At 43.2% G+C, this 17,153-nt stretch overlaps 1 protein-coding gene across 4 annotated transcripts in view; it reads left to right on the top strand.

Moving 5' to 3' along the window:
- Positions 1–16,932, top strand: part of HMCN1 (hemicentin 1) — a 298,745-nt gene extending 281,813 nt beyond the window's left edge. For 2 of the 4 annotated variants that reach the window (XM_083445251.1, XM_083445253.1), the window contains 9 exons: positions 885–1,004; positions 1,531–1,665; positions 3,057–3,170; positions 5,217–5,342; positions 6,829–6,957; positions 10,443–10,793; positions 12,442–12,561; positions 13,075–13,201; positions 14,571–16,932. In XM_083445251.1, the coding sequence (XP_083301377.1) occupies positions 885–1,004; positions 1,531–1,665; positions 3,057–3,170; positions 5,217–5,342; positions 6,829–6,957; positions 10,443–10,793; positions 12,442–12,561; positions 13,075–13,201; positions 14,571–14,937 (1,589 nt within the window). In that variant the 3' untranslated portion in view covers positions 14,938–16,932. The remainder of the gene's footprint in view (positions 1–884; positions 1,005–1,530; positions 1,666–3,056; positions 3,171–5,216; positions 5,343–6,828; positions 6,958–10,442; positions 10,794–12,441; positions 12,562–13,074; positions 13,202–14,570) is intronic. The other 2 variants (XR_014512480.1, XM_083445252.1) reach the window with 1 other exon arrangement.
- The last annotated feature ends 221 nt before the right edge of the window (positions 16,933–17,153 follow it).

Below are 17,153 nucleotides of genomic sequence, written 5' to 3'. Positions count from 1 at the left end.
TGTTGCTCTGACTAATATACACATTTTGTCAAGTAGTTTTTCCTAATGTATTTGTATGTTATTTTCACTAATAATACAGTGGTACCTCAGGTTACATACGCTTCAGGTTACATACACTTCAGGTTACAGACTCCGCTAACCCAGAAATAGTGCTTCAGGTTAAGAACTTTGCTTCAAGATGAGAACAGAAATCGTGCTCCAACGGCGTGGCGGCAGTGGGAGGCCCCATTAGCTAAAGTGGTGCTTCAGGTTAAGAACAGTTTCAGGTTAAGAACGGACCTCCGGAACGAATTAAGTACTTAACCCGAGGTACCACTGTATGCCTTTTAAAGTACACTTTCCCTAATACATGCACCTTTGTCAAGGCAAGAGTGTCAAGGCAAGAATTCAGAGAACTGCGAATTTCATAGAGCGGCTGTGTTTCAGTTCATGTATTGTTTTGAGAAGCTCAAGTTGGGTATTACCCATCCCTGCCCTTATCCGGGGGGGGGGGGGGGGGAGAGAATCTGACTTTGCCCAATGGAAACATATTGACATATATTCACACAGGATATATTAAGAGTGGGTTAGAACTGAAACTGAACTTGGGGGTGCAGGCTTCCATTCTTGATCTTTTAACACGATTGAATTTTCGTTTTGCTTCTCCTTGTTCCTAAACCTTTAGTATTTTTAGAATGTTCCAATTGCTGCTGCAGTTTGAGCAGGATTAACAATGTAGGAAGGGCGCTGGGTCTTCCTCATTTTTGTTGTTAAAGATAACGGTAATGAATCCCAGAGGCCTAGTTAGACCCTATAGACTTCCTGTTGCCAGTCTATATTCCTGTTTCTGAACTATACCGTACAAACGGCACCCTAGTTTTATGCGGTTTTGCTTTTATCATTAGATGAAGATGAGTGTACAGTTCGAAATCCATGTTCCCACACTTGCCACAACGCTATAGGAACCTATTATTGCTCGTGTCCCCAAGGCCTAACCATATCAGCAGATGGAAGAGCGTGCCAAGGTAAGGTTTGCTTTTAGATGCCATGCACTGGCCACTCTGTAATTTTAGGACAGTATTTAGAATACATGAGATGAATATTATTTTATCTTTTATTCTTTGTATTTACATCCCATTTCTTCTTTGATGATACTAAAGCTGATGTCCTATTCAGATACTGACCAGTACCTCCGGTTATGTAACCCTCTGGTTACGTAAACTTTGGGATGCAAAAGCAGCAAACCCGCAAGTATTTTACCGGGTTTTGCTGCGCACGCAGGCGCAGAAGCAGTAAACCTCTTATGCGCATGTGCAGAAGTGGTCTACCACCACGCACACATGCACAGAAGTGGTCCTCAGGTTGCGGAAACCTCGGGATCCAACCAGACCTCCGGAATGGATCCCGTCTGCAACCGGACGTGCCACTATATATGCCTTCAGATCAGGTCCTAAGATACTAACCAGGGTAATATTCTCATGATAAAGTAGACACTGTTTCTTCCATGATGGATTGAAGTATGAGTGCACATATGGCTTGCCTTTTTTGCAGATATTGATGAGTGTGCCTTAGGGAGGCATTCTTGCCATGCTGGCCAGGACTGTGAAAACATTATTGGCTCTTACCACTGTGTGGTTCGGTGTGGGATCGGCTTCAGAAGAACATCAGATGGACTAAATTGCCAAGGTATGGAGATAGTGTCGTCTCATCTGCCAACAATTATTATTAAATCACATGAGACTCCGTTAAATAACAGTTTTTTTTTATGAGGGCAGGATGGATCCTTGAATGCAGTAAGGATTTGATTAAAATGTTCTTTGAAATTTTGCCTTCACATTTTGTGATTATCTGATAATCTCTCTGCAGTTTCCAGAATACTCAACAGGCAAGACGTTTTTCATTAGTGCTCTTTCGCTCGGATCTGTGTAAACACAGGTCATTTGATGTTACTTTCCATTTCATGCTAGTATTTTGCATGGTTTAGAGCAATGATAGCTAACCGGCAGCCTGAGTTAGATCTGGGTCATTTAAGGCTGGCGCGGCCCCCGGATCCCCCATTTTCGTCCGTGCTGCAGATTCGATTTCCCACCCACCCTCCCTTTAGGTTTTCCTTCTGACATTGCTATGGACTTCGGTTGGTCGCTGTTAAGGGGCCTGGTAGGAATTTTTTCCACTTGGCGAATTGGCACTGGCCATTTGGTTTTTCGCCTACCTCGTAGCAAATTGTCACAACATCTCTTGGTTATGGCGGTTAGGCATTGGTAGGGGTATTATTATGTAGCTGTGTTGGGGGGGAGCGCCATCACCTCCCCCAAATATTTAAGGGTAATCCGGTAAACGATTCTGGGGGGTGTTGCCTTATCTGAAACCTATGGAGGCCAGGGCCTAAAGCACGCCCCCAAGCGGTGACACCTGGGGGAGTTCCTAGTGATGTGCATCCCAGCGCTCCCCCTGCTGGTGTTAACCCTTTCCAGTCTTCATGCTAACAGGCTGAAGCCGGATAGTCTGATAGGACCAATGCCTAAAGCCAATACTGCTCTTACCTGTAACCAATAAAGTTGTGGTCTTTATTTATTCCAATTGGGGGGAGGCGGGAATTGCCACGAAATAGCCTGGCAACCCCTGGGTTTTGCAACTAGTGAAACTGCATGAAATGTCACTGATGTTTCACCTAATGAACTCAAACTGTTAACCATTAATCTCATTATCTGCTGCTTCCAGTATAGTTTGTTAAGACCACAAAATGATCAGCCAGACTCCAGATGAATGATATTGCTCAGCTCCACTATTTGACAATGACCACTCCCCCCCTCAAATAGGGGGTGTTATTTGCGGGGTCACACGCAGCCACCTGATCCTACACGATCCCCAGCAGTTCAGCCTGGCTTCGCCTCCCCAAGCTGGACAGAAACATATTGGTTAGGCTGAGGAAAAAACAATAGTCATGTGAAGAGTTAAGAAATTCCCTCATCTCATTGCCTCTGTTTGGTGACAAATGTCTGGCTTTGCCCTCTGACAGCAATCACTCCAAGTCTGCAGGGTAAGAGAGGTTTAATCGTGTCTATATTATTCAACAGATGTCAATGAGTGCCAAGAGTCGAACCCTTGTAACCAACGCTGCTTCAACACCATTGGAAGCTTCCACTGTGGATGTGAACCAGGATATCAACTAAAAGGCAGAAAATGCATAGGTATGAAATAGATTTCAGGATAGTGGGGCCTATACACGTAGTTTATAAAGGTTCTCTTGGAGAGCTGGACAAAGCCTATTAAGTCCTGCTGATAAAAAAATCCTCTGGAAATCTAATGACAATTTGCCTTTGAAATGTCTGGAGTAGGTTTGCTTTGAAATATAATCTAGAATGGGCAACATATGGTCAATCAGATATATCTGAAGAAACCTTAAGGCCTTGAAAGTCTCCAACCTATTGCTAGTATAAGGAACAATGAATGAACCAAGGTCTAGTGAACTTCAGGGCTGAGCAGGATCTAAACCTAGATTTCCCCGCTCCTAATCCTCTTCTTTTCTTTGATGATCACTTGAAACAGAGTAAGATTTTCTTCCATGAACACTGTTTAAACAGTGAGTCTGTAAGGGACTGGGGAAGCCAATTCTGGATCCACATGTCCTTCCACAGTGGGGATGTAGGTTTCTGGGTGGGAATTGATTACAGTGAGGGTTTACCAAGCGTGCCTGCCTCTTTGCACGTTTTTCCCCTTCATCCTGAGTTCTAGCATCTTCAAAGCCCATGACACCTTTGGTAAGGCTGTTCTTCAATATTTTTCCAATCTAACACTCTAGGCCAGGGGTCAGCAAACTTACTGCGCCTCAGACTGGTGTCTCCAGCGCCAATCATGCAGCGGGGCAGAGGGCGCGTGCCCATATGCGTGCACACACAATATTTCCAACACACTTCCAGGTCGGAGGAGCACCGGAAATAGCTTGTGTGCATGTGCACGGGCCTCCTCCACAGATGTGCATCGGAAATAGCTTGTGCGCATGCAACAAGCTCCTCCAACCCGGAAGTGGGCAGCCGCGCAGTTTAGTGTCAGTAAGAGTGAGCGGGTGGCAGGGGTTGCCGTGGGCTGGATAAATGAGTCCCTTGGGTCTTATCCAGCCCACGGGCCTTAGTTTGGGGACCCCTGCTCTAGGCACTACACTACACAGGGATTGGGCTCATAGCACTCATGATAATTTCAGCTGCAAAGGCTGGATTCCACTGAAAGAATCTTTTTTGCTATGCTTTGTAAGACAGAAAGACTGAAAGTTCCTTGCTTAGCAGTTCTTTGTGCTAGACGAGTGTTTCTTCTTCAGGCAGCTTAATTCCTCTGCCACCTTGGCCCAGGACTAGGACCTGTGGGCCGCCCTCTGCTGCCAGCGATACTCCCCCTGTGGCATGAGTGAAATGCCCATACACAGCCCTTGCCCTGGGTTGTGGGGAGGATCAGCAGTGGTTGTGGCTCCTTCCCTCTTACACAGCTCTTTTCTGCAAGGCTAAGGGCTCACTACTTGCCCATAGAGGTCCTGCTCTACCTTGTGTGTCATTGTCCATCTCCTCCATCAATAGGCACTAATTAGCACTTCTCTACGTAGCTGAGATTGCTCAGATCTACCTATCTGGTCATGCTTTGTAAGTCAAACTCATGCCTTAACGACAGTTGCAGCACTACAATTGCAAATATAAGATCTAAAAAAGAAAGTTTATATAAAACATCGGCTCCCTGCCAAAAGCCTATCAGCAGTGCCTGCAACACCCTCTGTTTCTGTCCACATGGATTGATGTAAACCATGTGGGCAAAGGAAAATGGGCCACCTGAGGTCATTGTGATGTCAGGTGATGGACAGGCGGCAGCCCCACCCACGTGCCAAAGTTGGCTAACGGGAGATGGGGAAGGTAAGAATTTGACCCATTGGCCAGATCTAATTCTCCACCCTTGTCTTAAGGCAAAAACATGTTTCTACAACAACCAGAAATGCAGCCCAAGTCAGATGTGACAGGGTGAATTTTTGCTGTACGTCTCTGTTAAAATCTATTTCACTTGGCAATAGGAAAAGGTCAAATCATATGACCTTGGTGCCACATGCAAATTGTAAGCCGTTTTCATCTGAGCAACATAAAGATTTCTTCACAAAAGTATATGGGAGAGGGAGAAGTTACGTAAAACAAGGATTTTCACCCAAGAGGTGAAAGCATAACACTATCAGTTTAGCTACTGAACTTTCTGTCTTCTTAAAGATGTGAATGAATGCAGACAAAATGTATGCAGACTTGACCAGCATTGCAAGAATACACGAGGTGGCTATAAATGCATTGATCTGTGTCCAAATGGAATGACCAAAGCAGAAAATGGAAGTTGTATAGGTATGTATGTTTCTTTTCTGCATTCTTGTCAGACTGTAGCAGAGAATCAGGAGATCTCCAGCTGCTTCTACCTCATCCCTCTCCTTCCACTATGTTTGTGAATGTCACTTGTGAACTACACAATGGGTAACATATCCCAAAAAGCATGTGTTCTACTCTTGAACAACTACGTGAATCGGAAATTGGCACAAAAACAACAACAACAACAACAACAACAACAACAACAACAACAACATCATCATCATCATCATCATCATCATCATCATATATTATTATTATTTGTACCCCGCCCATCTGGCTGGGTTTTCCCAGCCACTCTGGGCGGCTTCCGTAGAAACCAAAAATACACTAAAATATCACACATTAAAAACTTCCCTGAACAGGGCTGCCTTAAGATGTCTTCTGAATGTCAGGTAGTTGTTTATCGCTTTGACATCTGATGGGAGTGCATTCCACAGGGCGGGCGCCACTACCGAGAAGGCCCACACACACATGTAGAATACTTTTACTCTTCATTGGGTTTTTTAAAAAAATCTCCCTCATTCCTTCTCAGAAAAGATTGTGCTGTGTATTTTCATTTAAGAATAAGGGAAGATAATGATAAAAATGAATAAAAAGGGGATACCTGAATTCCCATATACAGTGGTGTGCATTCCAAAACCAAAGCGTTCCAAAACCAAGGTGCGCTTTCCCATAGAAAATAATGCAAAACGGATTAATCTGTTCCAGACTTTTAAAAATGACCCTTAAAACAGCAATTTGACATGAATTTTTCTATCTAACAAGACCATTCATCCATAAAATGAAAGCAATGATCAATGTACTGTACTATAAAATAAATAAGACAGTATTGTAGATGATTAAAAAAAGAATAATTTTTCTTTTCTTACTTGCACTGATGATAGTCATTGTTCGGATGAGGGGCTTTTATCCATTTCCGCAGTCACACAATCAATCTATCAGTAGCTGAACTGGGTTCCACACAGTCACAAAAACAAATTAATCGAAAAAGCCTGAAAAACAAAAATGCAAAATAAATAGTGAAAACAAAATTGCCAAACTTAATCCATTCCAGAAGTCAAATGTTCAAAAACCAAGGCACAGCTTCTGATTGGTGCTGGTGCACCAGAAACAATAGCCGGCAGCCACATTGGATGCTCAGCTTCCGAAAAACATTAGGAAACCAGAACACTTACTTCCGGGTTTTCGGCGTTTGAGAACCAAGGCGTTTGAAAACTAAGGTACCACTGTATTAACATCCAAGACCCCAAGAGGAGGCTGAATTCTGGATAGTAAAACACACTCTTATGACAGAAAAGTATCCATCTATGAAAATGGAGGAATTACAAAACAAACAAAATAAAATACTGTGGGGGGACAACTTTGGGTAACCTTGTAGCTAAGCTCTATGTGAATAATAAATATCTCCTATAAAGTGTTTGTATATAAGTACAGTTACTTTTAAAGATTTTGTGTTCCTTGTCAGATATCGATGAATGCAGAGATGGTACACATCAGTGCCGCTACAACCAGATATGTGAGAACTCGCGAGGAAGCTACCGCTGTGTGTGCCCGAGAGGGTACCGATCCCATGGCATTGGAAGACCTTGTATGGGTAAGTTAGAAGCAGGGGTTGGATAAACATGAATGCTATTCTGGTACGCACCGTCTGATTCTGGCTGCTGCCTATGCCTACCCACAAAAGGGTTTAACATGCTTTACTGCTTGAAATCAGCAGGCTTCAGCTACGACTAATTAGACCTCAAAGACCTCTTACTGAAAAAAAATTAAATAAGAGTGGCTGATTTCAAGCACAAATGCATACAATTCCCAGGGAATGTGACTGTTAAAATAATTTAAATCACACCAAGTAAAACTAAGCTTGCATGTATCGTGGCTATGCATTACAGTGGTACCTCAGGTTACATATGCTTCGGGTTACAGACTCCGCTAATCCAGAAATAGTACCTCGGGTTAAGAACTTTGCTTCAGGATGAGAACAGAAATCGTGCTCCAGCGGCGCGGCAGCAGCAGGAGGCCCCATTAGCTAAAGTGGTGCTTCAGGTTAAGAACAGTTTCAGGTTAAGAACAGACCTCCGGAACGAATTAAGTACTTAACCCGAGGTACCACTGTGTATGACATGCATGTTGCAAGATGAATTTGGGACAAAGCTTAATTCTGCATGGTTCCTTGCTTTATTTTGTTCTCTGCACTGCATGTACTTTGTGCCAGACAATGTAGCTTGTATGTGGGCTAACTATCTGAGCTGCTGTTCTGCATATAATGACAAAATGTCCTTGTATATTAGTGCCCCCCCACCCCCGGTCATGTATTCAATTGTAAATGTAAAAACAAGCAAGCAAAATCACATGTGCAGGGAGCAGGGATGCAGTACAGCTTGTTCTGCCATGCCACAGTTCCTTTATCTCCCTTTTGTGACTCCAAATAAACTTCAGTCCTCCAGGTCCCAGCCACATCTTATACTTGGCCTTGGGCTCCTTGTTTTAGTCTTCCCACTGGCTTTGTTACTTCAAGGCACCACGGAAGGCTGTTGGTCAGGGCCTTCCAACATTTTTAACCAGATGCAAATTGGCTAGCACTCTCCTTTACACGCAGGTTGGGCTCCAAGTCAATCATCTTCTCCCAAAAAGCACAGAGCAGGGATTGCAAAATTTACGGAGGCTCACTCAGCAGAGGTGTTGTTTAACTTCCCCAAGATAAACGAAGACAAAAGCAGAGATGATCAGCTCAGTGGCGTAAGAATGCTCCCTCAGGTATATAGAGCAGTCAAAATTCAGCCCCAAAGCATGAAGTTTACTGGGAAAATTTTCAGGAAGTAAGCAAGGAAAAGGGTATTTGTAACTCCTAACTTTATAAACAAGAATTGTTGTTTGAAAATACCGTATTTTTTGCTCCATAAGATGCACCTGACCATAAGACGCACCTAGTTTTTAGAGAGGGAAAGCAAGAAAAAAAATATTCTGCGCAGAGCATGTAAGCGGCTCTCGCTTTTATTGCTTTAAAGCAAGCAAAGCAAGAGCCGCTTACATGGCTTCTCTCCCGCTTTGCGCAGCTCTCACTTTGATTGTCCATCCCTCCTCCTGCCTCGCTGTAAAAGAGGAGGAGGAGGCACCGGGACAGGTGCTTTGCTTGCTTTACAGCGAGGTGGGAGGAGGGATGGGCAAGCAAAGTGAGAGTTGCACAAAGTGGGACAGAAGCCATGTAAGCAGCTCTCGCATTGCTTGCTCCCGTCCGTCCCTCCTCCAGCTTCGCCGAGAAGCCAGCAGAGCAACAGCCTCTGCACAGCTCTCGCTGAAGCCACCAGAGCAAGAGCGATAGCTGCTCAGCGGCTCTTGTTCTGCTGGCTTCCCAGCAAAGCGGGATGAGGGACGAAAGGGAGCCCTTACACGGAGCCCCTTCCGTCCCGCTTGCTCTGCTGGCTTCCCAGCAAAGTGGGATGAGGGACGGATGGGAGCAAGCAAAGTGGGATGAGGGACGTGGCTCTTTGAAGAGAGAGCGGCTCTTGCTGGCTTTTCTGGGAGGTGGGGAAGGGATGGAGGGCAGCCTGTCAGTCCCTTCTCCCACCTCGCGGAAAAGCCAGCTCGGCGCAGCTCTTTAAAGAGAGAGCAGAGCCTCCCGCCTGCATTCGCTCCATAAGACGCACATACATTTCCCCTTACTTTTTAGGAGGAAAAAAGTGTGTCTTATGGAGCGAAAAATACGGTAGATATTAACAAGCAGCAGACTAATTGGCCCCGTAACAAACTGGGTCTCGCCGAGCGGGCTTTCAAGCATCAAAACCCATTGAGAAGGTGGGTCTTTATTCAATAAGGCAAAATAAGGCATAGCAAGTGTCAGCACTGGTAGCAACCTCTTACACCTGGGATTGTGGCAAGTAAACTGCAACTCTCATCGCTCCTGATAGGTAGTGGCATTGGTTGGAGATGAGAGAAGTTGTGCTTAAACCCTGCTGGCTGCATCTCCATTTGAAAGAAGCAAGTCGGAAGGAGGGTCCATCTTGCCTCTTTCATTTAAGGGGCAAGTGAATTCTGCCTACCTGATAAAGGTTATCTTGAGTGCCGCATGAGGGTGGTGAGCAGGCCGGGGCAGCTCCCTTTCATTCTCCTACAAATCAAGCAGGGAGATTAGAATTTTGAGGGCTCCTATCTGATTTCTCGTAACATCGCTAGCTGAAAATAACTTGAGAATCCATCACTAATTAGGTAACGTGCCATTGTTGGTGCTGTATCATTTCCAAATAAAATTTACCTGTCTGGCACAAAAAGCAGCTACGATAACAGAAAGCAAACCTGAATCTCCAAACAAACTGTTTTTAAGAATGCTGCGGAATGTGCTTCATTTGTTTTTAAAAGAAGGGATATTCACTAACAAACGTTTTAGCATGATATCCATTACGTAGCAATTGTGTTCCTTTAGCTTCTTTCAAGGTTCTGTTACTGACTAAACTGCTGCTTGTCTTAAAACCAGCTTGCTACACCTCTCTGCGCCTTTCCGCTTATTTTTCATTGTTATTTCTTTGTTGATGTTTGCAAGAGCCTACAATTTCTTAGATGGCAGGGAAGGGAAGAAATTTACACTGCAACCCTGTGCATGCATGCTAAAAGTAAGTGGGGCTACTCCTGTGAAGCCTCTGTCTTAGGTTAAAGAGTACTCTCCTAGCAGAACAGATGTTTGCAGATCTTAACATGTTCAGAAAACCCCCTTAGGAAATGGACCTGACACACTTAGGAGCTTTGTCTTTGCGGGGGGGGGGGGGGTAGAGCAATGAGAAGCTCACCCACGCCTCTATTTTACTCAATATTTATTGCCTTTTAGAGGTCACACAGCATTTGTGTTACTAAGCTTGTCACGGGGCAGCTTTCTGTATGCAGGTTTGGGCAGCCAAGTTAATGACATGATGTTTGTGAACAGGAAGTCCAGTGCATGCACTGTGTGTAGCGCAGGGGGCAGGGAGAGCTTTGTGATGTCAGGATCACATTTGTAATTTCAGATTGTTCCGCAGACTGATATGCTTTTTAATGTTTTGTGTTGTCTCCCTCCCTCCCCACGTTACATGGTTTGTTGTGTCCCATGAGCAGACATAAATGAATGCGAACAAGTGCCTAGACCTTGTGCGTATCAATGTGCCAACAGCCCCGGCAGCTTCAAGTGTATCTGTCCCCCCGGACAACATTTATTAGGCGATGGCAAATCTTGCGCTGGATTGGAGAGGTTGCCAGATTATGGCAGCTATTACCATAGCCATAACTATGCACAGTTCTCCCCCGTGAGAGACAACTACCGACCTCAGCAATATGTCAGGCACTCATCCAATCTCTACAGCTCCTACTCAGAGTATAGGAACAGCAGAGGTCCCATCTCCAGGACTAAAAGGAATTTTAGAGAGACTTGCCCCGAAGGCTATGAGGCAAGAAATAACAAATGTATAGGTAAATGTCAAGTGTATGTGTGTCTAGAGATATATGTATACATAATATGCATATTCCATAAAGATGCTCATTCAGCTTATTGTTAGGTTGCTTTTGCACACAGATATGATATAGATGCTCTATAATAAGATTTTACCAATACAGTGGTACCTCAGTTTTCAAACATAATTCGTTCCGGAAGACCGTTCAACTTCTGAAACGTTAAAAAACCAAAGCATTCATTTCCAGAAGCATTTACTCACGAAAAACTCAAAACGGAAGCCGCATGGCATGTTCGGCTTTCAAAAAGCATTGAAAAACTGAAGCAGTTACTTCTGGGTTTTCGGCGTTCAAAAACCCAAACGTTCCACTTCCAAGAACTGAGGTACCGCTGTATATGTAACTTTCACTTTCTCCCCAAACAACTGAAAAGATATTTTGGCAGAGCAGAGCATATCCATCCCATTTAGTCTCCCCCTGTCCCTTTCTGGGTATTTCAGCCTTCTTTTCCCCCCTCTTGGGATAAAAATAAATTCCATAATTGACTGCAGATAGCTTTGCATGCACCCAGCTGCTCTTCACCTCAATGGAAATGGACCTAAAGCGAGGGAATGCCAGGGTGTGGTCCAGGAGAAACATTATCTTGGACACAAAATAAGGTCTGTTTTGGGTTGAAATGGTTGAAAAAAGTTTATATAAAGCTTGTCAGGGTGCTGCCACCTTGTGCTTTGCATACTGATGGGCAGATTTATGTATGTTTACATTTTAGAGTTTTGACCCATGTGCCCAGTGATTGGGGGAAAGTTCAAAGTGCATGGAATGAGAACTTGTCTCAGGGACATTTGTAGAAACTCTCTTGAGAAGCTAGACTGAGGTCCAGAGTGTGGCTTCAAAATTGGCTGGTGTCAACTTAAGGGGTAGAGGAGCACAACGCTCACAAGTCACTTTTTAAAACACGTGTAGGTGCCACAACTCCTGCATTGATGTTGCAAAATGCATATCCTCGCTCAAACCAAAGCCCTAACTTTTTAAGAAAAAGGTTTCAACTGTCTCCTAGTTTCTAATTTCAACATCTTGACTTCATGAGTTGAATTCTTCTGCTTTACTATGGTGCCTACCCAACCCACCCACCCCCCAAAAAGTTGCCAAATTCAGCAATAGTGTTGTCTAATTTTCTGGGTGTAAGAAGCTGAGTTCATTGAGGGTGTGAGGGAGGCATTTGTGCCCAGTGAGGGATTTGCCTCTGGGGAGCCATCTATTAATTAGCTCAGTGGCTTCCAGAAGACATGCATGACTTTTGACTTTGCTCATTCAAACCCTTGCCAGCCTTCAGAGCATCTGCCACTGACTAACTTTTCCAGGCAATCTGTAGTGCCTGTGGAAAGCATCATCCAGAGATTCATTGTCTAACAGTTTAGAGCTCTTGAAAACTACATGTAACTTAAGGTCAAAGATTGGGATAGCATTCTTCAAATTTGCTAAAATGCATAATCTAATAAAAATACATAAAGCGATGCATAGCCTTCATATGGTTCAGGATATTATGTCTGCGTAAGAATTTAATTTCTGTAGATGTGCATCAAATATATTTTTCATTATTAGTTTGTCCGTTGGCTTCAATATTATATGTTTTCAACCCCCCACTTTCCCCCTCTTTTTCTTTTTACAGATATTAATGAATGTGAGAACAGGGATGCTTGTCAGCATGATTGCAGGAATACCTTAGGGAGTTACCAGTGTTTCTGCCCAGCTGGCTATCAGGTTATGCCCAATGGCAAAACATGCCAAGGTGAGAAAATAAAGGAAATATTATATGAGAAGTATAACATTTGCACCGTCTAGCTCATAAATGCCTTTGCAGACAGAAGCCATGTAGCAGATGTTAGATTAGCCTGCTGCAGCTGATGTTGAGACCACTGTAGGTAGAAACTATCTTAAGATATTAATTAATTAATTAAATGATGGTCCTTATTTATGCCTGTGGAACGTATCATTTCAGGGTTCTCTTTTGGGAAGGGCAGAACTGTACTCTCTCCCAGCATCCTTCAGTATAATAAGCAAGTGGTATTTTATGCCAGATTTGCATAGCAAAAACCCCCTTATTTATTTCTATGCTTTATTTCCTAAAGCTCTGTCCATCCGTATGTACAGCCTTACGTTTTTATTAGTAGTAAGAAACCTTTGCTGTCTATGGGCTGGGAGAGTTTTCAGTTTACTTGTTACTATGTGGGTGAAACATAACCTGAAATCAATGAGTTGCTTATCTGATGTTATCTGTTGTTTTCCTTTGATAACCAATCAGATATAGATGAGTGCCTTGAACAGAACATCCACTGTGGACCAAATCGTATGTGCTTTAACACGAGAGGAAGCTATCAGTGTATAGATACGCCTTGCCCGCCAAATTATCAACGAGATCCTCTTTCCGGGTATGTTTCCTATTCAGCCGTGTTAGTTTTTCCAGATTGTTTTTCTTTTCCTTTTTTATCTCCTTAACATTTGCATAAGAGGCCAGTCCATGGAATAGTCTTATATACACTGCAACTCTTCCTTCTGACCTCAGAAGAGCTCAAATTATGTGTTGGCTAAGTTTCTTCTATGCTTTCACCAGCACACACTGTGCCATGTGTTGCTCCAAAATAACTCATTGACTCTTTTGGCATAGCCTCCTATAGATTAGGACAGGCATAGGCAAATTTGGCCCTCCACTTGTTTTGGGACTACAATTCCCATCATCCCTAGCTAACAGGACCAGTGGTCAGGGATGATGGGAATTGTAGTCTTAAAACATCTGGAGGGCCGAGTTTGCCAATGCCTGGATTAGGAGATGTGGAATCTGGATGTCGCTGGACTACAACTCCCATTATCCCTAACCCCTGGCCCCCAAGGGGGCTGTTAGAGACCTCTGGGCATAATTCAATGGTTCTGTCAGTCCTCCAGGGGCCCTTCCTCTGTATCACACTGTGATCTCTATGACCAGCAGGAAAGCTGCCTTAATTTACCCACCCATGCACCATATGCATGTTGGTAACATTTTATCAATTTATTTAAAATATCTGTATGCTTGCCTTTCCACCTCTTAACAAAGCTGGATCTTCAAGGAAACCTTTAAACAACCCCTAGTGAGGTTCATTACTTCCCTATTGTCGGGGAACTCCATTAAGTATGTGTTGAATGCACCAAAAAGCCATTTAATTTACCTGATCTTTGGTGGCTAGGTCTTAGCTGGTAGAGGAAGAAACAATTCTTCAATTTCTGTTTGTCTTAAGTGGTTCTTCAGTGTCTTTGGCTGAAAGAAAGTGGATTTTTAAAAATCTGCCCACACTTCTTTAGCTAAAGGAGTAACTTAGGCTCAAATTATAGGCTATGGGGAGACATGTAGTAGACACCTGACACACTGCTCACCGTTATTATTTGATATATGTGACATCATGCTAGCTTTTGCCTCTCCTTCTAAGCATTAGGTGAACACAGTGGTGCGATGTGCAGGAAGATGCTAATGTTGTCCCATCACATCATTCCTTTTTTTGATTACGTGTTATCAGGGAGATGCAGGAAACACCCGTTCATTTTCCCAGAACCTGTAGTTTGGGCCTGGTTTCTGAAGAACAAAGGGCTTTTGTTTTGTTTTTACCAAAAAAAGTCATATAAATTTTAAATAAATAAAATCACAGGCCTATGGTTTTTATCTCTTACCTGAGAGTGGGGCTATGTGAATTAAAAGGCACAATTGCTTCACTATATGTTGCTGTTCCGATGCAGTCATGGCCCAGGCCTTCATAGTTGTGTTTATTTTAGGTTTTGCCTCAAGAACTGCCCACCCAACGATCTGGAGTGTGCCTTGAGTCCTTACGCCTTGGAATACAAATTTATGTCCCTGCCGTTTGGCATCGCTGCCAATCAGGATTTAATCCGACTAGTTGCTTACACTGAAGACGGAGTGATGCACCCGAGGACAACTTTCCTCATGGTGAACGAGGATTTGACAATTCCTTTTGCACTCAGAGATGAGAACTTGAAAGGAGTGGTTTACACCACCAGGCCTCTGCGGGAACCAGAGACGTACCGGATGAGAGTCAGAGCTCTGTCTTACGGTGTCGACGGAGCCATTGAATATCAAACAACCTTCATCGTTTATATAGCCGTGTCTGCCTATCCATACTAGGAAAAGCACTGCCGACAGTAATCAAAGTATGTTAATCACATGCCTATGTGCCGCTGGGTGTCACCACTTCCAGAATCACTGTCCCTTATCTTAAAACAGACCTTGCAACTTGTGGGGGGAGAATGGTGCTATGATCTATCCTTATTTCCTTCCCTCTGGCTGCCAATCTGTTGCCATCATTCCATCTTGACAAAAATGACCATAATCCACGATTCCTTGGAATCTTAACCACTTGCTTTATTTATTACACTGGAGCAGTCACTTCTCAAAGATTGTTCTGCTGACTCAGAACTAGTTAGAAGTTCTAATTAGGTGGTAATTTGGTGGTCCCAAAGTGGTAGGCAAGGATCTCCTTGATATGCAAAGAGAGCAAAATTGCCACAAAGATTTTGAAAAGCTTATATGTTTTTGCTGTCCTCGTTGTCTTTTCTTACCACATTGAAAAACACAATTTTCTTGACATTCACAAACACTAAAGTAAGACACTACTAATGTGTCAGCTACTAGCAGGTATCACCACTGAGGGCTATTACATTACACAGAAGCAAACTTTGCACAAAGCCCCAATTTGCAAATTGAAACTGGCAAGGTGGCCCCACAAACAAAGCTCCATTCTGCATTGGAAACAAAGCCATGCTTCAGTACCACCACCTCATAATATTATTATGCGGGCCCTTTATCTAGTCTTCAGTGAGCAGCTAGAAGTGGGGAAGGAGAAATAACATCCTCCTTTTCCTTCTACAGTCAAACCTTGGAACTCAGAACAGCTCCATTGCTGAATGTTTCAGTTCCCGAACACCAAAAACCTGGAAGCAAGTGTTCCGGTTTTTGAACATTCCTCAGAACTCGAACGTCCGATGCAGTTTCCGCTTGAGTGCAAGAAGTTCTTGCAACCAATCGGAAGCCATGCCTCAGAATGCAAACGTTTCAGAGGCCGAATGGTCTACCGGAACGGATTACGTTCGACAATCAAGGTTTGAGTGTACTCTACAAAGGAAACAAGAAGAAGTCCTGGATTCCCCTCCTTCCCTCAGATCACATAAACGTTTCTGGTGCCACCTTAACTGAAGAGGAATGCAAACTGCCTTCTTTTCACTGTCCCAGTAAGGGGAGGTTGTGTGTATTGTCATGTGAACAATACCCAGAATTGTTGGGCTCAATCAGCCTCAAACTTATGGTTGAAGCGCAGTCCTTGGCCTGCCATCACAAGTACTCAACAAGCAACTGCACCCAATTCCAGCTATATGAGGCGTGTACTTTTGTGACACGTGTGCCTTCAAACAACTGTCACATTCACACTTAATCTTTTCAGTTATATGCTTACAAAGAACCCTTTGTAGGGACGAACAGATACAAGCAGAATCCAGGTTGGGGCCTGCTCTTGGAAGGCTTTTCTCACAGCAATTCAAGAATAGTTGAGCCCATCTGCTTTGAATTCTTGTCCCCCGCTTAGTCCTTAGTACCTTAGAAAATGACTGCATAGTAACATTCCTCTTACGAGAACATTAAAATAGTTTAATGCAATACATTTGAGTTCTGTAGTACGCTTTATAAGGTGCACAGTTTGGGAACACTAAAGCAGGGAATCTGTGGTGGACTGTGCAAGCAAAGAAACACAGCTTCTTCCTCTTTAAAGGCAGAAAGAAGAAATTTGATTTCATGGAATTTTTGCCTACCCCCAAATAGGTTTCTTAAAAAGAAGAAAAGTCTAGCAAGTTTGGTCAAGCAATGTGTTAGGTGTCAATACACTGTATAAGGTGGTAACAAACTCTGGAAGTAATTTTTGCCAAGATGTATTCTATTTTTATGAAAGTATGTGTACATATATATATATAAAGTTTTGTTTGCTTGTGTGTATTTTCTATGCAATATTGAGAAGGGTTTTTTTCCAAAAAAAAGAGAGAAAAAAAGAAAAAAAAATGTTTTTACCAAAGAGTGTTGTTTACACATGGAAATAACCAAAATAAATGTTCACATTCTTTTTTTTAAATTAAATATGTCAAGACAGCTATGCTGTGTTTATTATTCAGAGTTTTCACACTACTCTTATTCCGGAGGGAAATGGAAAACAAAGGACTTCTTTGTCATATAAATTCCTTAATCTGTGTCGCCCTCTGAATTCATTTACATTACTCCTGAAGGCTAGAGTAAAAAGTGAAGGAACTATAACATGAAGAATTATCAACATTGCAAGTTCCCTCCCATCTCATTTGGAG

The sequence above is a fragment of the Podarcis tiliguerta genome (genome assembly GCF_965153285.1).
Source record: "Podarcis tiliguerta genome assembly, chromosome: 6".
NCBI classification, from domain to species: domain Eukaryota; kingdom Metazoa; phylum Chordata; class Lepidosauria; order Squamata; family Lacertidae; genus Podarcis; species Podarcis tiliguerta.
This window is presented reverse-complemented; position numbering and strand designations above follow the sequence as displayed.